This window comes from Sander vitreus, chromosome 14 (assembly GCF_031162955.1).
Source record: "Sander vitreus isolate 19-12246 chromosome 14, sanVit1, whole genome shotgun sequence".
In the NCBI taxonomy this organism is placed as follows: Eukaryota; Metazoa; Chordata; class Actinopteri; order Perciformes; family Percidae; genus Sander; species Sander vitreus.
In genome coordinates, this window is record NC_135868.1 from 10,281,562 (window position 1) to 10,300,771 (window position 19,210).

General features: G+C 40.3%; 1 protein-coding gene across 1 annotated transcript in view; it reads right to left on the minus strand.

Annotated features, from left to right (window-relative positions):
• The window catches only part of med30 (mediator complex subunit 30), a 38,623-nt gene continuing 19,413 nt past the window's right edge, over nt 1-19,210 (minus strand). The window contains exon 5 of the mRNA XM_078267960.1: nt 1-799. Within this exon, the coding sequence (XP_078124086.1) occupies nt 704-799 (96 nt within the window). The 3' untranslated portion in view covers nt 1-703. The remainder of the gene's footprint in view (nt 800-19,210) is intronic.

Sequence of the window (19,210 nt, forward strand, 5' to 3'; positions counted from 1 at the left end):
TTGATTTTTTTTTTTTAAATCACAGCAAGATTTATAGTTCAGCAGAATCCTTAACAAGGCATTGTATTGACATGTCAAGTCCAATCAGAGCAGAGCATAGATGAGTTTACATATTACATCAAATAAAAAAAGCAGATCAATATAGTAAGAATAAGACTCTTTTGCCACAGTGTTTGTCCTTCTTATTAACGTTTTTAGGGATCATATAAAAGCTTTTTAAATGTAGGGCTTCACTTGAAATTGGTGTTGATACAGGCATAACCCCCTTTCTTGAGCTAGTGCCTACAAATACATACAATTTAATATATCAACTCTTAATTTAACTATTAATTAAGTCATTATGTGGATTGAAATGCAGAATATCGAGGTAGACAGAATTTTTTCTGCCTCTGATGTCACCTGCCCCCTCCCTCCCGGTGTTTTATTGGGCCTCTCTTCACGTCTCTGTGGGGTCAAGCGCTTTTCGTCTTCATGTGTCTCCTCTCGGTTTTCCTTCTATTGTTTTACTTCTTCTTCAGGAAACAGGTTTATATTGCCAAAGTCCCAATTTCTTCTGTAAAGTGCAGCCTCAGCCAGCCTGTGGTACCCTGACCAAGTCCAGTTCACGACCAAATAATCCCATTTTTGGGGCAATTGTGTGTGTGTGTGTGTGTGTGTGTGTGTGTGTGTGTGTGCGCGCGTTGTATATAACGGTGTGTTTGTTTTAGCTCCTGACAGCCAGCATGGAGTTGATCTCCCAAATGAGGTTGCGGAGTTGGTCCATGATCTGCTTCAGCTGCTGGTTCTTCTGCTTTAGCTTCTACAGGAAAAAATAACAAAAAGAAAAAAAATATTACATATTTTTAGATGTAAAAAAACCAACAAATATGAATGTCATAGTGCCTTTTTTGTTTGCTAAAACAATGAAACTACAGGTTTACAAAAGACCAAACAACCAACCAAACACTTCAACAAACACCAAAGCAATTACCTTTCAGCAGAAAAAAATAATTCATGGCTTACAGGGTATTAAAGTTGCACATACTGTAGTATGTGTAGTCAGCACTACATTAGCATCATGCTATCAACACAGCATAAACTTCACACTTTCTACACCACTGGAAGTCCTGTAAAATATAATTTATTTAACTATAGTACTGAGAAAAACAGGTTCCAGATGTAATCTCGTTCCTAATGACTGTTGCTGTTTTGCTGCTGGCATGAGAAAATGGACAGGGAGGTTTTTCTCAGCAGGAAATCCTGTGAGAAACACATTTAAAAGATTCTGTTTCCTGTCTTCAAATTTAGTATTAGTCCAAGTTATTATTGTTGTTACAGTATGAAAACAAGGTTCAAGGTTTTTATGCTTCGGTAGTTTCAAAAATGGAGACCAATTCTTTGGAGAGTATAACAGCTATTGCCAGATATAAGTGTGGCAACAAAGCCATATAAAAGCCTAAAACCTACAATAAATTCAAATTGAGCCTACTAAGTATTGTGTGTGTGCAGCCAAAGCCTGATATAGCTTATTCCTCTGTGCCATTGAGCTCTATTGTGTGCAAAAACGTACAAAAAACACATCTCTAGATAATATTTACCATATTCACCATCTTAGTTTAGCATGCAAACATTTGCTAATTACATTAAAAACAGCTGAGGCTGATAGGAATGTCATTACTTTTGCAGGTATTTGGTCATAAAGCAAAGTATTGGTACATATAAAACTTTGACTCGCTGGTGGAAGCAGATGAAAAGTCAGAGAATCATCAAAGTCATGATTCATCGCATGGAAACCATGAATGTCTTTACAAAGTTTGATGGCAATCCATCCAATAGTTGTTGAGGTATTTGGACTAAAGTGGGGGATCGACGGACCAACATTATATTTGTGACCTATTTCTGAAGATTAACATCCTCAGTAGGAATGAATGGGGCCTGGGGTTGAGTACCATAAACACGGCACAAGTCAAAGTAGAGAAACGGACTAATGTATTGTTGGTTTAGTTTTTTTCATAGGATTTATTGACAGTAAAATAAATAAATAAAAAAACCCTGCCTTATTGTTGTATGGGGTGGGACAAGGATAAATAAAAGGTAGAAAGCCATCTTTAACTTCATTTCTTTCATTGTATTTTTTCCTCCAACATACAATAGACAAAGTCTTCCCACCTGCCCATTAACCTCTCCCCAAACAGTACTGTAGTTGACTTTATCAATCCTAGCCTCTGCTAATCGCTAAACTAACACATCTGGCCTGCCTCAGGGTTGTACAGGTACATCACAGAGGAGCAAACAACCCAATCACCCCGTCAGTCACTGAGGGCTTTGCCTGCTGATTGCTTCTGAATGTACTACCAAGATCTCTAAGTCAACAGCTACCATGGTCTGAAGTACCTCATTGCCCGAGCTTTATACATCAACAAATAATGGCTCCGGAGCTGCTGCTGGAGAGTCAGAATAAAAACAGGCACAGCTGCCAAATGCGTGCTGCCTCTGAACAAGTAACAAAACATCTACAATTGAAGGTTCAGGCAAATTAAGCAACAGCAGTACATCACAGCTACTTACTCAGCTGCTTTTCTTCTGATAGATAGCCAGAGAAAGAGATTAGGGGGGGGGGGGGGGGGGCTTACTCACTCAGGAGCTACTGTATCTGCAGTGCAGTGAAATCTATTAAGATTAAATCCATCTCACTCTCTCGGTAACACTCCCTTAGCCATGACTAATTACCAGCCATTTTAGCAGTGCAGATAACACCTTGAGCAATCGATTCCACACAGCTCTCTTATTATCAGCTGTTTAGCTGATTGTCCTTGAAGATATTCCAGAGTGGAACATTTGGAGGCCTTCCAGTCTCTCTCTTTGGGGGGCTCTCACTTCCTCTTAAGCTCTCTCACTCTTTTCTCTTTCTATCTCTCTCTTTGACTTTCACTTTAATTCTGTGTGTGTGTGTGTGTGTGTGTGTGTGTGTGTCTGTGTGTGTGTGTTACATGGGATATGCCTCATTTCCCTGACGAGCAAGTTCTTGAAATATCTCGGCCATTTACGCTGTATTAATGAGATGATACCATGAGCCTTTGTATTTTCAGTCAAACACTTTTTAAGAATACAACACTGGTCCTTTTTTATTTTTAACAGCAAAACAATTTTTTATACATAGCACTTTAAATGAAAAAAGCTGCAATAACAGATATAGTTTTCAAGCGTTAACAGGCAGATTTGGCTTCAAAGACAAAATGTCTTACTTTTGAATCCAGACTCTCCGCTCCGCTTTTCTTTGAAGCCAGACATGAAATTCCACATTTTTCACAGTGGAAATAAGACTATGGAGGCAGCGAAGCCTTCATGGCACATTCATCACAAAAAGGCTCGCTGGCATACCTTGATTTATGAATAACAAGACTGCTATTATTACAGAAATTGTTCTGCAATCTATAATTCCATTCATAACCTTGTAATTAGCATAACTCTAATCCTTCACACCAATAATGCGATGTTTGGAAAAAAGGGTATACTACAGCGAACAAAGCAGAGAAAAGAAGCTCTGAACCTTTTTTTTTTATCTCGATAACAAGGCTTTTACACACATACACACACAAAAACAGGTATCCAGCGGATGCACTCCCTCATTTCTTGGCATGCCACTCAGCAGGTCAGCCCCACAATGTTTTTGATGCTTTTTTCAATCCGCAGTAAGCATTTTCTGACACTGCATCGGCCGCGGCAGGGTGGCCAGTCAACAACTCATGAAAGTAAACAAGGAAGCGCTGTCTGAGCTCCTGTCTCCGAAGGCCTCCTGCAGACTGGCAGACTGCCTACCTGCTTCAAATAACCTGAAAATGCTGGCAGACGTCGGCGGACTAGCGGAGGAGAGAGTGGAAAAGCACAATGACCCGAGATGGAGTGGAAATGGAGATTGGCACGCACAGAGGAGATGGTGTGATGTGAGTATGTGAGTGTGTGTCTGAAAGTGTGCATGTGCATCATTTCCCAAAATAAATGTCTTCAAACAACTAGTCCAAAACCTAAAAATATTCAATATACAGTAATATAAAACAGAGAAAAGCAGCAAATCCTCACATTTTGAGAATAAGAAACAGTAAATTCTAGCATTTTTCCTTGAAGTATTCTTGATAATTACAACACAGTTGTTGGGAGGTTGTTTTGAAAAATTGCATGGAAGTTTTTATTACATGTAGTAGGTGTGCACACCCAATATCTGATCAGAAGGGTTGGGTACCGAACCCGGTACTTTTACCGGTACCGACCGAATCATGTCGGTACTACCGAGTATTGGTTCACGTAAAATCAAACGGTGCCAAATTTCGGTACCTGAGAGTAAGCGCAAGCTTATCGGTCCTCTCTGCATGTTGACAGAGAGCAGAGGTCCAACACACACGCTCGCGCGCAGAGGTGCGGCAGGAGCAAACTACGTCGGCTACGCTGGCTCTACAGTTTTGTTGAAGTCACAGTGAGTCACGGCAATGCCGATAAAGCGGTTTCAAGTGTGGTTACAGTTTTTCAAAACTTCACGCAGGCACCTTTCACTGTGATATGATATTAATGGCGAGCCGAAAGTGGTCACGGTGCTGTTGACGTTACACTTCCTCTGAGACGAGCAGGCACAATGGTGGTTTCTGTGCCCTGGGGATTGACTGACAGGCTGAGGTTGTAAGGCAAGGCAACTTTATTTCTACAGCACCTTTCAGCAACAAGGCAATTCAAAGTGCTTTACATGAAACATTAAAGAGCAATTAAAAACGGTCGTGATGAAAATAAAACAAGCTAAAAAAAAGAATAATATACAAATACAAGAATAAAAGTTACAGTGAGTAAGAAATTAATAACTATTCAATTTAATAGGTTGTAAGGACAGGTTTGGGAGGAGAGAGGGAGGGGTTTTATTTTTGTTTAATTTCTGTCAGTGTAAAATATTCTAAATAAATAACATAATGTTCTAAGTAAATAGGTTTGGAATTATTTTTACAACTGAAATAAATTTTTTGTAATTACAAAGGGAAAGTACCGAAAAAAGTCCCGTTGTGTACCGGGAAACGAATTCCAGGTACCGGTATCGGTAGTGGTTCAGATGCAAAAGGTATCCAACCCTAGCAATCAGAGAGCCAGAAGAGAAGGTCATGTAAAGCTCTCGGGTGCACTTACAGCAGATCTGGGCAGAGGACAAGCCAGGGTGAGATCTGTTTTTCAAACAGAGTCTTGCAAGCAAACCAAGTCGCCTTGTAAACAAAAGTCACATGGACTTATAAGTAGTTTGTTTATTGGACAGAGTTTTGGCAACCTGTCCTCTTAAGAGATTTAACATTTTGGCAGTGGGGGTGGGGGGGTCAAAAACAAATCCGATTCTAGTCCCTGTAACTGCAGCTAAGCCTAATGGACATTTTACAATTTACTTCTGATTCATATCCAGTAAGAACGGATTCTAAAACCAAGTTGAACATAGTGTAACTAGAGTCGCACTGTGGTTTAACCTACATTTGTTTAATTTCCCAAGCTTGTGAAACTGTGGGTTTTCAGATGTTAATCACTCCCACATAAACACAAACACAGAAAAATTTGATGGACATTTGACACAATTTTCTGATAAAATAATCTAAAGTAATCGGCAGAATAATTGATAATAAAATTAATCTAAAACACCTTGAATGTGGTTAATATGGACATCTTTATCGGTGGTTCTAGCTTTTCAAAAGTGAAGATTTGCTGCTTTTCAGTGTTTTATATTATTTAAAATTAAATAAGTTTTAGACTGCTATTTGTAGTAAAAAGACATTAAAAGAGGTCATCTTTTGTTCTTAGAACTTGTGATGGCCATTTGTTTAATATTTGTTTTACATTTTACCGACAATAATCAGTAGATTAATGGATGATGAAAATGACTGTTGGTTGCAGCCAGCCATATTTAAAAGCAACAAGGACAGCGATTCACTATAAAATTGATTTCATTTTGTCTGTTAGTTATTTACTGATTTATTTTTGTTTTTTAATTAAGTACTTGTATTTGACTTTTCTATGTAAAGCTTTGACTTGGGATTTCCAACATTCAGAAACACAACTCTCACTTGTCTTGTTTAACAGCCTGTACAACTGTAGGATTACCATTGTCCACGTTGTTTTCCTGTCCTGCCATCATTGCTATAGTAAGTGTAAACGCCTCACTTCTTATCTTTGTCCTCCACTGTCTCTTAAAGAAAATAGTCCTATACATCTGCTGAGTCACAGACTAACAACTAGAGTCCATTAGTATCTGCAGCTTTGATTCTGACAGTATCTGATACTTTGTTCACCATCAACTTTATAACAACCCAATCAGTTTGAATTTCAGTGATAAAATAGCCACAGATTACACAGAGATGGCTTGTGCATAGTGGAGTGGAGGACAGCAGCTCCTTAGCTGCGGCCTTTAAAAACAGAACAGTAGGAAAAGGGATGGAGAGCTCTTAGCTAACAGGACAGATGACAGTTTGTTTGAATGACATAGATGAGGGGCTGTTACTCCGTCTCCTCCATCCTTCGCTGCTTCTCTATCTCTGCCTTTCGCAGACACCCTTCTTCATGCTCCCTTTCTCCCCTACCCATCCAAATCAGATCAAAGAAGCTGTCCTCAGTGGAAGGGTGTAAGACAGATGTAAAAGAAAGTAAAAAGATGAATTTTTCATCAAAATCACTTTATTAAAATTCTGCTCCAGTGAAACGTTGCCACAAGAGAAGCTGGAACTGCTGTATCTCTGTGTCATGTCACGACAGATCCTGGCTCGGGGCACCAAAAGACATTCCCTGACCTGCAATCCATTAGTCACACAATTGGAGATTGCTTTTAATTAAAAGTGAATGGATTTTTGTGATTTCATTACATCACTGCTCGAAAGTCGTTATGTGACAGATCGGACGCAACAACTCAGCACAACATTGTAATCTGTAAACACTTGGGATTTGTCAAATGTAGGCCATCAAACAACAGGGCTTCTTCAGGCTTATCAAGCTTGATAACTGGCAACTCTATATTAATTAATTCTGTTGCTCCACAATAAAGCTGATTGGGGAGTTTTTTTTTTATCTATTAGACATTATAGAAAAATCAAGCTAATCTTGTAATTATATTATTATATGAATAAGATGAGGTATTCATCCGCTTTTTAGCCATTTAACCCGTTTCATCTACGATTAAAAACATGACCACTATGCTTTAAGAACGCTAGCGTTGCTTTTTAATGAGAAGCTTTGAGATAATGGTGGGGAAAAACAACTTAGATTGAAAAATACACACACACACACACACACACACACACACACACACACACGCACACACACGCACACACACACGCACGCGCAGGAGGAGAGAGGGGGAATATAGCAAGTGGAGCGGAGACGTGCTTTCACTCAGGATTCCTCTGCTAATCCGCCCTGTCGCTGACGACTCAAATCGCAGCTTTGACTCCGACGGATCTGGCTGGGAATTACAAGTGTTAGTGTCTGTGAGTGAGGAGAAGGGATTAGGGAGAGGAGAGGAGAAAGAGAAAAGTAGGTAGGAATGGGTTCCAAGTTGGTAAAATACCTGAATTATTTAAGCTCTGCAGCCAATGAATCCCTTATCTAATGTTAATGTTACAAAACTGACTGAATGAACATGAAGGACCGCCTTAAAGGTGCACTATGAGTTCCTGCATGGTTTCAGCGCAATTTCATTTTTGTCTCAAATCGTAGGCATCTCTCCTTGATCCGCTAGCTGCCTGCCCCCTGAATACACTGTAAAAAAGCCCAGTCTCGGGAGACAACACAGGGGTCGTAAACGTCAAACAAACACTAGAGGCACAGGCTGTGCACCAAAATACAACAAACCACTCCAGCCAATCACCGACAAGATGGCTGGGGGAGGAGGTTAGGTTAGTGACAGTTTGTGAGTCAGTCATGGCAGTTACGGAAACATGGGGGGAGGGGCGAGCTTGCTCTGTTTTGTTTTGTATTTACTTGGAACGTCAACAGAATTGACCATGCAGGAACTCATAGTGCACCTTTAACTTAAACAATCCAAAGTGTGGAAAAACTTCACCAACATCAACAAAACAACCGCCAAAAGCAATAACTGCAGGAGGCCACTCATGACAAAGGGAGGAACGATAAGTCCCTTGCTTAAAATATTTATCTACGGCCAATTATGTTAAAGTTTCCTAAAAAAGGTTGAGTGTTTGGGAAAGACTTGATAAAATACAACAGAACCTGATCCCTAATGGAGAGGAGAGAATGACGTGACTGCATCTCCTATATATATATCTTCTATATCATCACTGCCAGAATGAGGCAGGTTGAAAACTCCATCACCATCCACACACTCAATACCTGCTGTTCTACTTTAAGATGCCTTACATTTCACATGGTTTACAGAGGCTGAGGTAAAACCACTTGCTGTCCTCAGACAGTGAGATTGAGTGTCATGGCAGAAACGCAGGTCAAATTTAATTAAATAATGTTTTATAATAAGTAGGACAAAACCTTGGAAATGAGCCTCAGCTATATGCAGTCCCACCAGGATTTCGCGATGTCACGATCGCGCCAATTCACGCGAATTCAACCAATCACCGTGACTTCACACTTTCAACAAACATACAACAGACATCGCAACTTTTATCGCAATTTTTTACAAAAGCTCCCGCAAAATCAGGCATTTTGGGCTGCAACAATCTTAAAAAAAGTCTGCGAAATCCTGGAGGGACTGTATATGGAGAGGTGCCTTTCCAGAAACCAGCATTCTCCTAAAAATTGCTTGTTAGTTTATATAAAGTATTTATTTTGGAGCACATACATATTGATTCAGGGGAACAGATCCACATACACAACTAGTTGAAGATCATTTACAAACATGGACCAAGGTAAAGCAACATCAATGCATGGTTCATTTGAAATAAAAAAAATAAAAATGATTTGTTGAAGATTGCTGTGGATTGCACTTGCAGTGTGAGTGCATGCGTACTAAAAATATGCCAAAGTGAAATGTAACTTGAAGGAAAACGCTCTGCCCACTCTGAGGAAACTTAGAGTGGAAAAGTAGAAAGCACAAGTGAGTTGGGGGGGTAAGTAAGCTGCTTACTGCTCTGTGCCCTGCCTGGGGAACCCTGTGACGCTAAGTGGGCCCTTGTTGACCCATCTGACAGTATACCCATAGGGAGCTGGGCCAAGAAGCTTTAATTTGCCTGACATCAGTTAAAAAAGCCTTAATTGACTTTATAAAATGTATTGCTTTCTCTCAACGGAAGGTTTAAGTGCAAGTGTGTTCTGTGTTTGGCAGTGGATTTCCAAGGGGAATAAAGCCATTTAAAGGGATTTTGAAGGCAGATAAAAGCCTTCTCTTCCAGGAGTGGCAGAAATACAATAGCCATGTTGTCATCTTTGCATACTCCTACCAACAGGTTTCTTTCAATACGTCCTCAGCACTGAGATGGAAAGCATGCAGTGTCAGCCGACTGGTGCAGAACAGCTACAATCGACTTGGCCTTTTAGAGGTATCTGAGGCTAGGTGCCCCCTCGCTGTCTCCTAAGCACTTGAGTCTCTGCCAGGTAGCCCCATCGATTTCGCTTACCTTTGTGATTTGGTTCCCAGTCATAATAAATGAGGGTCAAGAAGGTTGAAGCGCTGTTTCTTTAAAACCAATGATGGGCAGCCATGCAAGTAACTTAACCATCACTGCAGAAGTCTCATTATGTTAACTACCTTTTTTTGTAGACCTAAGAAAATGCAATAAGTTCTTGTGCCTGAGTGCATAGCTAAGTTCATACTTTAGTTCAGGAGAGCAAAAGGGGTAATTTGTACCGAGCAGCAGATTAGCTACAGCAGGGGACTGATAAGGAGAAGGAAATTCAAATCACAACATTCTGGGTTTCAAAATGTGTCATCTGCATACAGGGCTCCTGACCATCGCTGTCATGACAGTATAAATATAAAAAAAATATATATACCATACATTCAGAATAAAAAAAAGTGCTTAGTAACCTTTCGGTCATTTCACAGTTAAAAACAATACTTAACAAATGTATGTAAACATTAGGGGCACTGATCCTCCTGTGTTCCACTAGGAGGCTCAGAAGGCGTTACATTTCAACATCATCTCTACCTCATCTGCGCTCTGATTTACAGCCTCTTGTCTTCTAAAAGCAACCGGCAGTGGCGTTGCTTTTTCAGTTATTAACATGTCACGGCATACTCTATGCTTGAGGCTAAGATTGTGTTTAACTAGTGTATTGTGTTTAATCTGCGAAGTGCCTGCAAACTTCGTGTTCCCCGCAGTTCTGGGATAACGACTACAACATTCGCAGTTCATGGAGTTCGTCTCCTTACAGTACCTCAACCAGCTGAATTCCCGCAGCCAGTCTTCCCGAAAATGGTGGGTTCGGGCCTTTTTTGCCAAAGAAACCTCTGACTCTGAATCATCATCCGACTGTGACCGGTGCTCGAATTACGTGGGAGCCAGAGGGAGCCGAGCTCCCATAGAGTGAGGACTGGCTTCCATAAAAGCAACAAAGTAAAAAATCTGAGGGGGTCTCTCATATCTGAAGGTGTCTGCCATATGTGGCATTGCAATTTAAAATATAGGCTACTACGGGACGTAGACCTAAGCCTACTCTACGCTCATGAACGCAGCATGACTTCACCACCACACCACTAGGCTATGTGAGCAAACCGCATACGATCGATTTGACAGCACTCGCAAGTCCGAAGAAGTCACCTTGCTTTTAGCTTAATGGGCTTTTGAGGTAAATGGTAAATACCACCAATACATCTTAAATATAAATATCACTGTCAGTTATGCCACCGAAAAAAAGGCCACCTGCGCCAAATTCATATTCGGCCCCGACAAGTTTCGGTTTTACCACCAAAAAACAAAAAATAGTCTCAGATTTAGAATCAGAAAATATGGCCCTAGCAACAGCTAGTTCTAGCTAGGCGCCTACTATCTCTACCGAAGAAACTCAGAAACTAGATTACAGTAACTGCTTTCGATGCGAGTTTTTTGTCTATTTACATAGGCGTTCATTGGGCTACATGGTTTGACAAGTGCTGAAAAAGTCCTGTTTGCTGTTGATCTTGCACTTCGCCTCTTCTATATTGATTGACAAAGCCAATATACATAATGCAGCCTACTTCAATGATTGTGTGAACTGATCTGTAGCTATCCTCTGCCATTCAGAGCTGTGGAAAGTTCCCAGATATTTTTGAAACACCTGTCAGCAATCTCTGATGGCGGAATATTCAGTGAATAGGCTACCCGACAACATCTCAGTGCAAATTCCAAAATTGTTCGTCTATTTATTTCCACGGTTCAACACACGAGATGACTGAACACCCAGGTGTTGTTATCAATACGTGTACGTTATAAGACTAGAACATAGTTTGGCTGTGCAATGGCTTTATTAATTTTTGCCAGTTAGTGCATTTTGTGTATAAGTTAAAGACTACATGCATTATTGTGTTTGACACTGAGGATATCTGAGACGGTGGTCTGGTTCAAATGAGTTACGTTTTATTTCATTGTGAAATGAATAATGACACTCAGACTAAATCGTTTCAATGAAATGAAATAAGGACTATTACAATCAATAATATTTTGAAATTAATTGAAAGGAATCCATTTCTGTAAAAAAAATCTCTGTCTGTTGTGTGTGTGTGTGTCAAGTTATATCCTAGGCCTACCATGCGCATATACTGCGCAAAAGCGCCACTCGCGCCTAGGCTATTTAATTGTATAGCCTTGTTAGGCTATAGATGTGCGGGGTGCGGCAACTTTTTTTTTTAATGAGATAGAGAGACCCCCTTAAATACAAAAAGATAATTCGAGCACTGACTGTGACACTGTAGACTCTGGCACTAGCATACTAGCCGCAGGTCGGAAGAACAAGTCAATAGTTCGCTTGCTCATTGTTCAGATGCACGTAAGTTGTGATATCTGTCTCCTTCCTACAGACGTTTACGCACGCTCGATTATCTCTAGAACCCTCCCCCTCCACACATTAGCCACTTACAGTGGCCATTCCCTATCCTTCTCATACTCATTGGCCTGCCACAGATTCCGGATTCATTGACGCGCCCCTTCCACGTTTAACGTGTAAAAAAATAAATTAAAAAAAATAAATAAAAAAGGGGCAAATTTACTGATCGCACATGTGCGACTGGATGTAAAATTCAGTCGCACACTCTCAAATTTTGGTCACAAAATGCAACCATTTGGTCGCAGTCTGGAGCCCTGGCATATGTATGGTCGCTTAAGGACAGACATAGAGTAAAAGCCATAGTTACAGGTAGAGCCAAACAAATATGGGACTTTGATCAATATGTGAGAGACAAAACAAAACCTGATGAGGAGGATGCATATGCAAACATTTTGTTTTTAATACACTTGTAACGTAGCATTTTGATCCTTTTCACACACATCGAGTAAACATATTTCTTTGCAATTACCTTGCCAATTTGGTTATTAAGATACAGTATGTACAGTTGAGCAATAACCTTTACTATCAAAGATGATAGTAACAGAAAATTTAAGACAGCAAATTCATAACATTTAACTTTCCCAATAAGAAAATAATTATACTTAGTGTAGTATATATAAATCTTGATTTAAGAAACATAAGGGTAGGGAAATTGTTGAAACAGTGATTGATAATTGGAGAATAATTGAAGATCATTTTCAAATGCACCATTTTGTTGATTTCTTTAAATCTTTAAATTGGTATAAATAAAAAGAGAAAAACAACGGATAATATCTCCCACTCCCAACATAACAAAAACACCAATATAGCGGTCTTAAATTGATATCAGCCAACAACATCAGCCTACAGATGTATCGGTCGGCCTCTAGTTAGAGGTTCAACTATTCATCAGTCAGCATGAAATGGTGTCAAATGGCTGAGGCTTCCAGCTCACTCTGTTTAATTAGAGTACGTTCCTGTTTGACATCTGTGCTGCTAACTAGCTAACTTATGGCAGGGCCAGGGGAAAGAAGAGCTCAGTTTAAAAGTAGCTGCAGAGAGTGAAGGCTTGCTTGGAGGGCTGATTTGTAGACTGGAGCAGATGATGTCTGAGCGTTAAAAAAGTGTGTGTGTATTTGTTTTGTGTGTTTGTGTGTACTGTAGGTATGATTGTGCGTGTTCTGTAAGTGTTGAGTTTGAAGCATTTGCAGAGTGATACCCTGTCGTCTCCATCTCAGAGCAGGCAGGACGTCTGTCTTTCATCTCTCTGAGGTTTGTCAGGAGCTAATATCATCTGAGGCCAAGCTGTAAACCTCCTCTCACACTCTAAGTAAACATGATTAAGGTTGCAAAATTCCAGGAATATTCACGGTGAAAACATTCCATTAGAATTAACGGGCAATTTATGTGAATTAACGAGGGGAAAATGGAAATATAGGGGTTATCTGCTCACACTGTCATATGCAGATAAAAAACTAACCTTTTACCATTTATTTGCCATTTATTTGCCAAATAGGCAATTTGTCATATAAATACATACAGTGTGAAATGCGATATGTGGTGAGTTAACTAGCTAGCAAGTTAACTAACAGGAAAAAGTTCTTTGAAAATTTGAGCCGACAATGTGGGCTGTGTGCAAACTTCTGGTTTAAAGTGAACAATGAATATAGAAAAGGAATGTTTTAAAATAAAGAATGAAAATAGAATCGTTAAAACTCCTCAGCTCATTCAAGCAACATCCACATGGATGGTAACTAGCTAGCAAAAACTAGCAGAAGGTGTTAAGTTATAAAATGTGTACTCTGTTTTAGGCTACTATCCGCTGCTAAAATATATAAAACATATATTCACTCCAGTAATATAATCAAGACTTAAAGAATACATGTAGTCCTTTGGCTCAGACAGTGCAGTAGTGTTGGTGTGGGCTGCACATGCGATGGGAGAATGCACTGTGCATGCAAAGTGTTAATTATAAGTTCACTAATAAAATGCCTTTAAATTGAAATTGTGCTGAAATCCCAAAATTCCTGAACTTAATTTACAGACCCTTTGCAACCCTAAACATGGTACTTCAAGGGCTTCTTTAATTGGCAGTGGAGACTGCCTATGAGGTTAAAAAATTGGTTGTGAGGAGGAGTTGAGGTTGAAAGGAGAACAATTATGTAGGGCTGGGCGATAAAAATATTTTTCAGCTCAATATTTTCATATTTCCATAAAGCAACATAACTGTTTGATTCAACCATTTGATGCTTCTGATCCTTTGAATTTATAGGTAAAACGGCTCATATATGACATTCTAAAGAGCTTTCATTTTAAAATTCCACATCAGAATGTCCTGATATTGTCTGAGTGGCACTCTGAGGTGGTCTGCTGTCAATTTGAAGTGAAAATGTTTCCGTGGAAACGGGAAGTTTCTTTATGACACTCTGAGGTGGTGTTTTATCATTCATTATATTGTTTTTGTTTTATTTATCATTGACAGACTGACTGACTTATTGAATGAATGTGAAGTTGCATTAGTCACCACATTGTGCTCAATGATGAACCCTGAACCCATATTATTAGAACTGAGCATCCAAACTACTGCCTATAACTCTCCATGTAGAATGCACAACAAACACCTTTTAGCTACCATGTCAAGCCAATATTGTGGCACAGTGGTGCTGTCACTTATTAGTGGAAAAAAAATCAACTTCAACTCAAATTTGATTTGAAAACAACCCACGCAGCCTAATCCTAAAATTGTTTCAGAGTTGTTTGAATGCATTTTACCATTTCTACAGAGTGTAGAGGGTCATACAATCAAGAATCAAGGTCTACCCATTAGAATAAAAGTTGAATGTCTTTTGTGTCATCACAAAGCAGTGAAATTAAAATCTCAGAAATGCCGCCCTCGAAAAAAATAAGAAAAAACATGTCAACGCCAATGGTTTTCATGCTGCTCACACTAGCCAGCAGAGAGGTGGTGCAAGATGGTAGTAGCAACATATTGTCCTTGATTGAAATGGAGTTGTTAGGCTGGCACTGTTCTGCATCAAAGCTGAGTGTGGCACAACTGCACCAAAAGCAACGGAATAACTGAACGGAGAAAGCAAAAAGCCGCAGAAAAAAGACACGTACAGTAAATAATGGTATTGAAAGAAGAAGAAAGAGAGAAGGTTTTGCAGGTGGCATTGTTTTCACCAGACTAGCAAGTCATGAGGTGTCTGGCTTTGCAACATGCCCGTTAAAGGGGCTGTACTCGATTTTCAGAAAAAAGTGGTCTGGGATTGCCTCCACGCGGCTCCTCCACACTCGGCGTCTGATACCGACGCTCATTCTCTTCTTAGGATGCCATTACTGCTCAGGATGCCACTCTAGCAAATAGTTGTTTACTGCTATATTAATTTTCTGAATATTGAGTACAGCCCCTTTAAAACCGGACACATCGTGTTTTGGTGAGAATAACTCAATCAACTTTAACAAAACATTTGCTTCCACTGAAAACTGTCTGTCTGACACTGCATTAGTGAAGGTAGTACATCCCTGGATGACAACTGAAGAGAGGCCAAAGACCCCGACCTCCTCCACATAGACTTGGACTACAGATTGTGCTAGGAAGTGAAAAGGAAGACGGGGCATGTTTCAGGCAATCCACTCCGCAATCCTACCACTTCTACATCTACTGCACCACGTCTACTACCACTGCCACCTCACTACAAACCCCTACGTTTCAGCCATTATCTTCCACGTAGGATACGTAAGTAATATAAGTGTAAAAACTAAAGATAGATTTCATATACATGTATGTTGGATTCTGATGAGTCCACCAACCTGCTAGAATTAATATATCCTCTCCAGCATGTACTGTATTTGAACATTGATTGAGAGCATTTAGGGCATACTAAGGGTAATATTTATTCAATAATCTGTTTTAAAAGTATAGTATATTGTATGTGATCTTTTTTACGGCTTCTTTTAAGCAAACAGAATAAGAAAAAGTTTCTTTCCTCAGGCCATCAGGATGCTGAAATCCGTCCTCCAACCACTGCATATCCTAAGCCTTGCCTTGCACATTATCTTCAGCAAATCCTTTGCACTGCCCTGCATTGCATATTTGCAACTGTGACATAAGTAGATTTTACTTAAAAAAAAAAAAAAAAAGTATAATCTTTATCTTGAATTTATATCCTTTACGTTTGTTTTTCTAATCCTTATTTTTCACACTTTTTTTTTAACCCAAACTTAGGAACAGCCCAGATTGCAAATCAATAGGGCTGCAACCAACAATTCTTTTCTTTAACGATTAATCTGCCAATTATTTTCTCAATTAAACGCTTAGTCTACAGAATTTTAAAGAGGACAAATTCATTGATTTGTTGCATCTCTACAGCACATTTCACAACAAATATTGCTTGTTTATGTAAAAAATAAACCTTGAATCCTTGCAGAAATGTAGACATGTACAGCCTTGAAGAGTCAAGTATTTTACAGAAATGTACAGACAGTGGCTAACTTACTATATAAAGTACCACGTCATTTATGCTTCCAGAGGATGCCTGACGACCTGAGAGTGCTCCGCGCCTTGGCTCCTTTAAAAATGATTTAAAAACATCTCTTTTTAATGGAACCTTTGGTCTTTTACGTTAACTTCCCTCTGATGTATATACAATTGCATCCATTCTTCTTTAAAGCAGTCTCTAAGGCATCAGAAAAATATAAAACTGGCCTTAATGTGCCTTTTACTTATGTTACACAAATGTCCTACCTTCAACGCAACTGGCAAATAGGTGCACAATATAGCGTGAGCAAAAAAAAAGGCTGTCCAACTTACCTCACCTTCCTTTCATGTAAATAATAGTTCTAAACACCACAACAGACAGACAATGGTTTAAAACTAATTGCTTACATGGCCCTTAAACACTGTAACACAAAGCAGAAATAATTGGGGTTGCACTTGACACTAAATGCAGCAAAATACTAGGAAAACACTTATTCACCAAAAAAAACCCAGCTCTGATACTCCGCAAAAGCTTTGCAGCTACAATGCCCCTCTGACCCCCGCAAAACAATTAAAAAGCCCTAGGCATAAAGGGAGCCTCTAATGGGCCACATATGAGGCTGCTAATAAGACAGAGGTATGGGCACCTGCTGTGCACAGACTACTAATTCTGGAGCCTGAACATAGCGGTGGAAGGCGGGATGGGAGCAATAGAGGGAAAGAGGAATGGAAGAATAGAAGGTATAAGTAGGAAGGGAGACAGAAAGGGAGAGGAAGTGGAGAACAGCAGGGGGGTAACATGGAGTTTCAACATGGTGGGAGTGGAAAGAGAGACACGCCTAGAGAAGAGAAACAGAGAGGAGGAGGAGGCAGGGAATCAGAGAGCAAAGCGAGGGCGATGGAAAGAGACAGAGAGAGAGTATCTGCCAACCAAGCTGCATCCCTCTCTCCTGGTCTTATTACAATTAGGAGTAGGGTTGGGCATCGAGAACCAATTCCTACTTGGAATTGTTTAAAAAATTACAATTCCATTGGAATCGTTTCTTTATTGGAATCGTTTAGAGGATTTGGTTTCAAATCCGATCATCGCTTCCCAATTTAACATGCGCAAGTTTTGGTTTCCGTAGCGACCAGGCGCTTGTGTTGCAGCCTTGGAACCCAGTAAGCAGCGCTCTAGTCTGGCTTTATTTTACGTTAAAAAAGCAGTAAAACTGCAATCCACCGTTGACTCAAAATAAAACGTTCCTCTTATTTGTGAAAATAGGCACGTGACCCGTTCCAACTCCACCCCTCAAAGAATCGGAATCGAGAATCGATGAGAACCGGAATCGAAAGGAAGAATCGGAATTGGAATCAGAATCGTTAAAATCTAAATGATGCCCAACCCTAATTAGGAGGTTGCGTTTGTTTATCATCAGGCCTCGGCAGCCAGTAACACTGGAATTCATTACACACGCCGAGCCGGCAGCTAGCTCGCACAGGTCTGGAGAGGAGAGAAGAGTAAAGCCAGACAGTGGATGGCTTTTCTATTTGAAATTACAAACAACCCCCTGTTTTTAATTTCTCCCTATCTCATTTGAATAAAGAGGACAGACGCGGTAATTAACGGGGTATTAAAAAAGCAAGGCAGTGTGCAGTGAAGGAAAGGAGGAGGAAGAGGAGGAGGGTGAGGGGGCATGGGAGGGAGAGCAGCAGCAGAGTGGAAGAGATAGTAACTAAAAAAGGGGAGAGAAAGAGAGGAGCTGTGGAGAATTAATAACAGGCCAGATCTCTCCAAGGCCTCCTTAATGGGCTGTGACAGGAATTTATTCACACTTAGGCTGGTATTAAATCAAACGTGAGGCGAGTGGCAGTGGCAGACTGCAGCAAAGGGGTGGGGCAGGGGGGCAGGTGCAGCAGAGAAAACGGCGGGGGTCTGACATGTCGCACAGGTCCAGCATTACAACCCCCTACCAGGGTGGAGGGTCAACATCAAGGCCCCTGGGATAGATAGAAGGATGGAGAGATGGAGCGATAAAGGAACGTATGAAGAGAACAAACGATGAGTGATGTGCCAATGACAAGACAGCCTGTCCCGCGCCCAAGATGGAATGATTATCAAGTAGTCCGGAGAGTCGCTATGAATCATCCTTCCTCCATTCTGCAAAATGCTGTCACTCAGCCAGCCAGTCAGTCAGTCAGTCAGTCAGGCAGAAAGGAGGCAGATTCCCACAGCACTTGCTACAGACAGCTGGTCGAAAACGGAAGCTGCTCATAACAGAAACCTCTGTACAAATTAGTGCTTGGTGAAAAATTCTGCTGGCAAATTTACCTGTCATATGTTTTGTTTTTCCTTCATTAATTGGCGTGTGTCCAGTATTGTAGGATATTCATTAGGGCTGTTGCATTTGTGGTCACTTGGGTGCCACAGAATTCGGTCCATGTATTGGAGTAGAAACAGTCAGTATGTTTACATGCACACCAATATTCCGCTATTATTCCGAATAGGACAATATTCCAAATTTGATACGGATCATGTAAACAGCATATTCCGGTTGGATATTTAGAATGAGGCCTTTTTCCAAATATAGCATCTTCAGATTAAGACGTGGGATATTCCGGTATTATTCAGGTTTTAGAGGCATCGTTTGGACATGTATACAGCGCATTCGGAATATGCGTTTCAATTTGGGTTTTCACGGCAGGCATATGGTCAGCTCTGTGCGTTGCTATGGTTTCTGTACACAAACCAACCAGCCAACAGTTTGCAAGGCTGGAGAAACACAGCTAATTTTA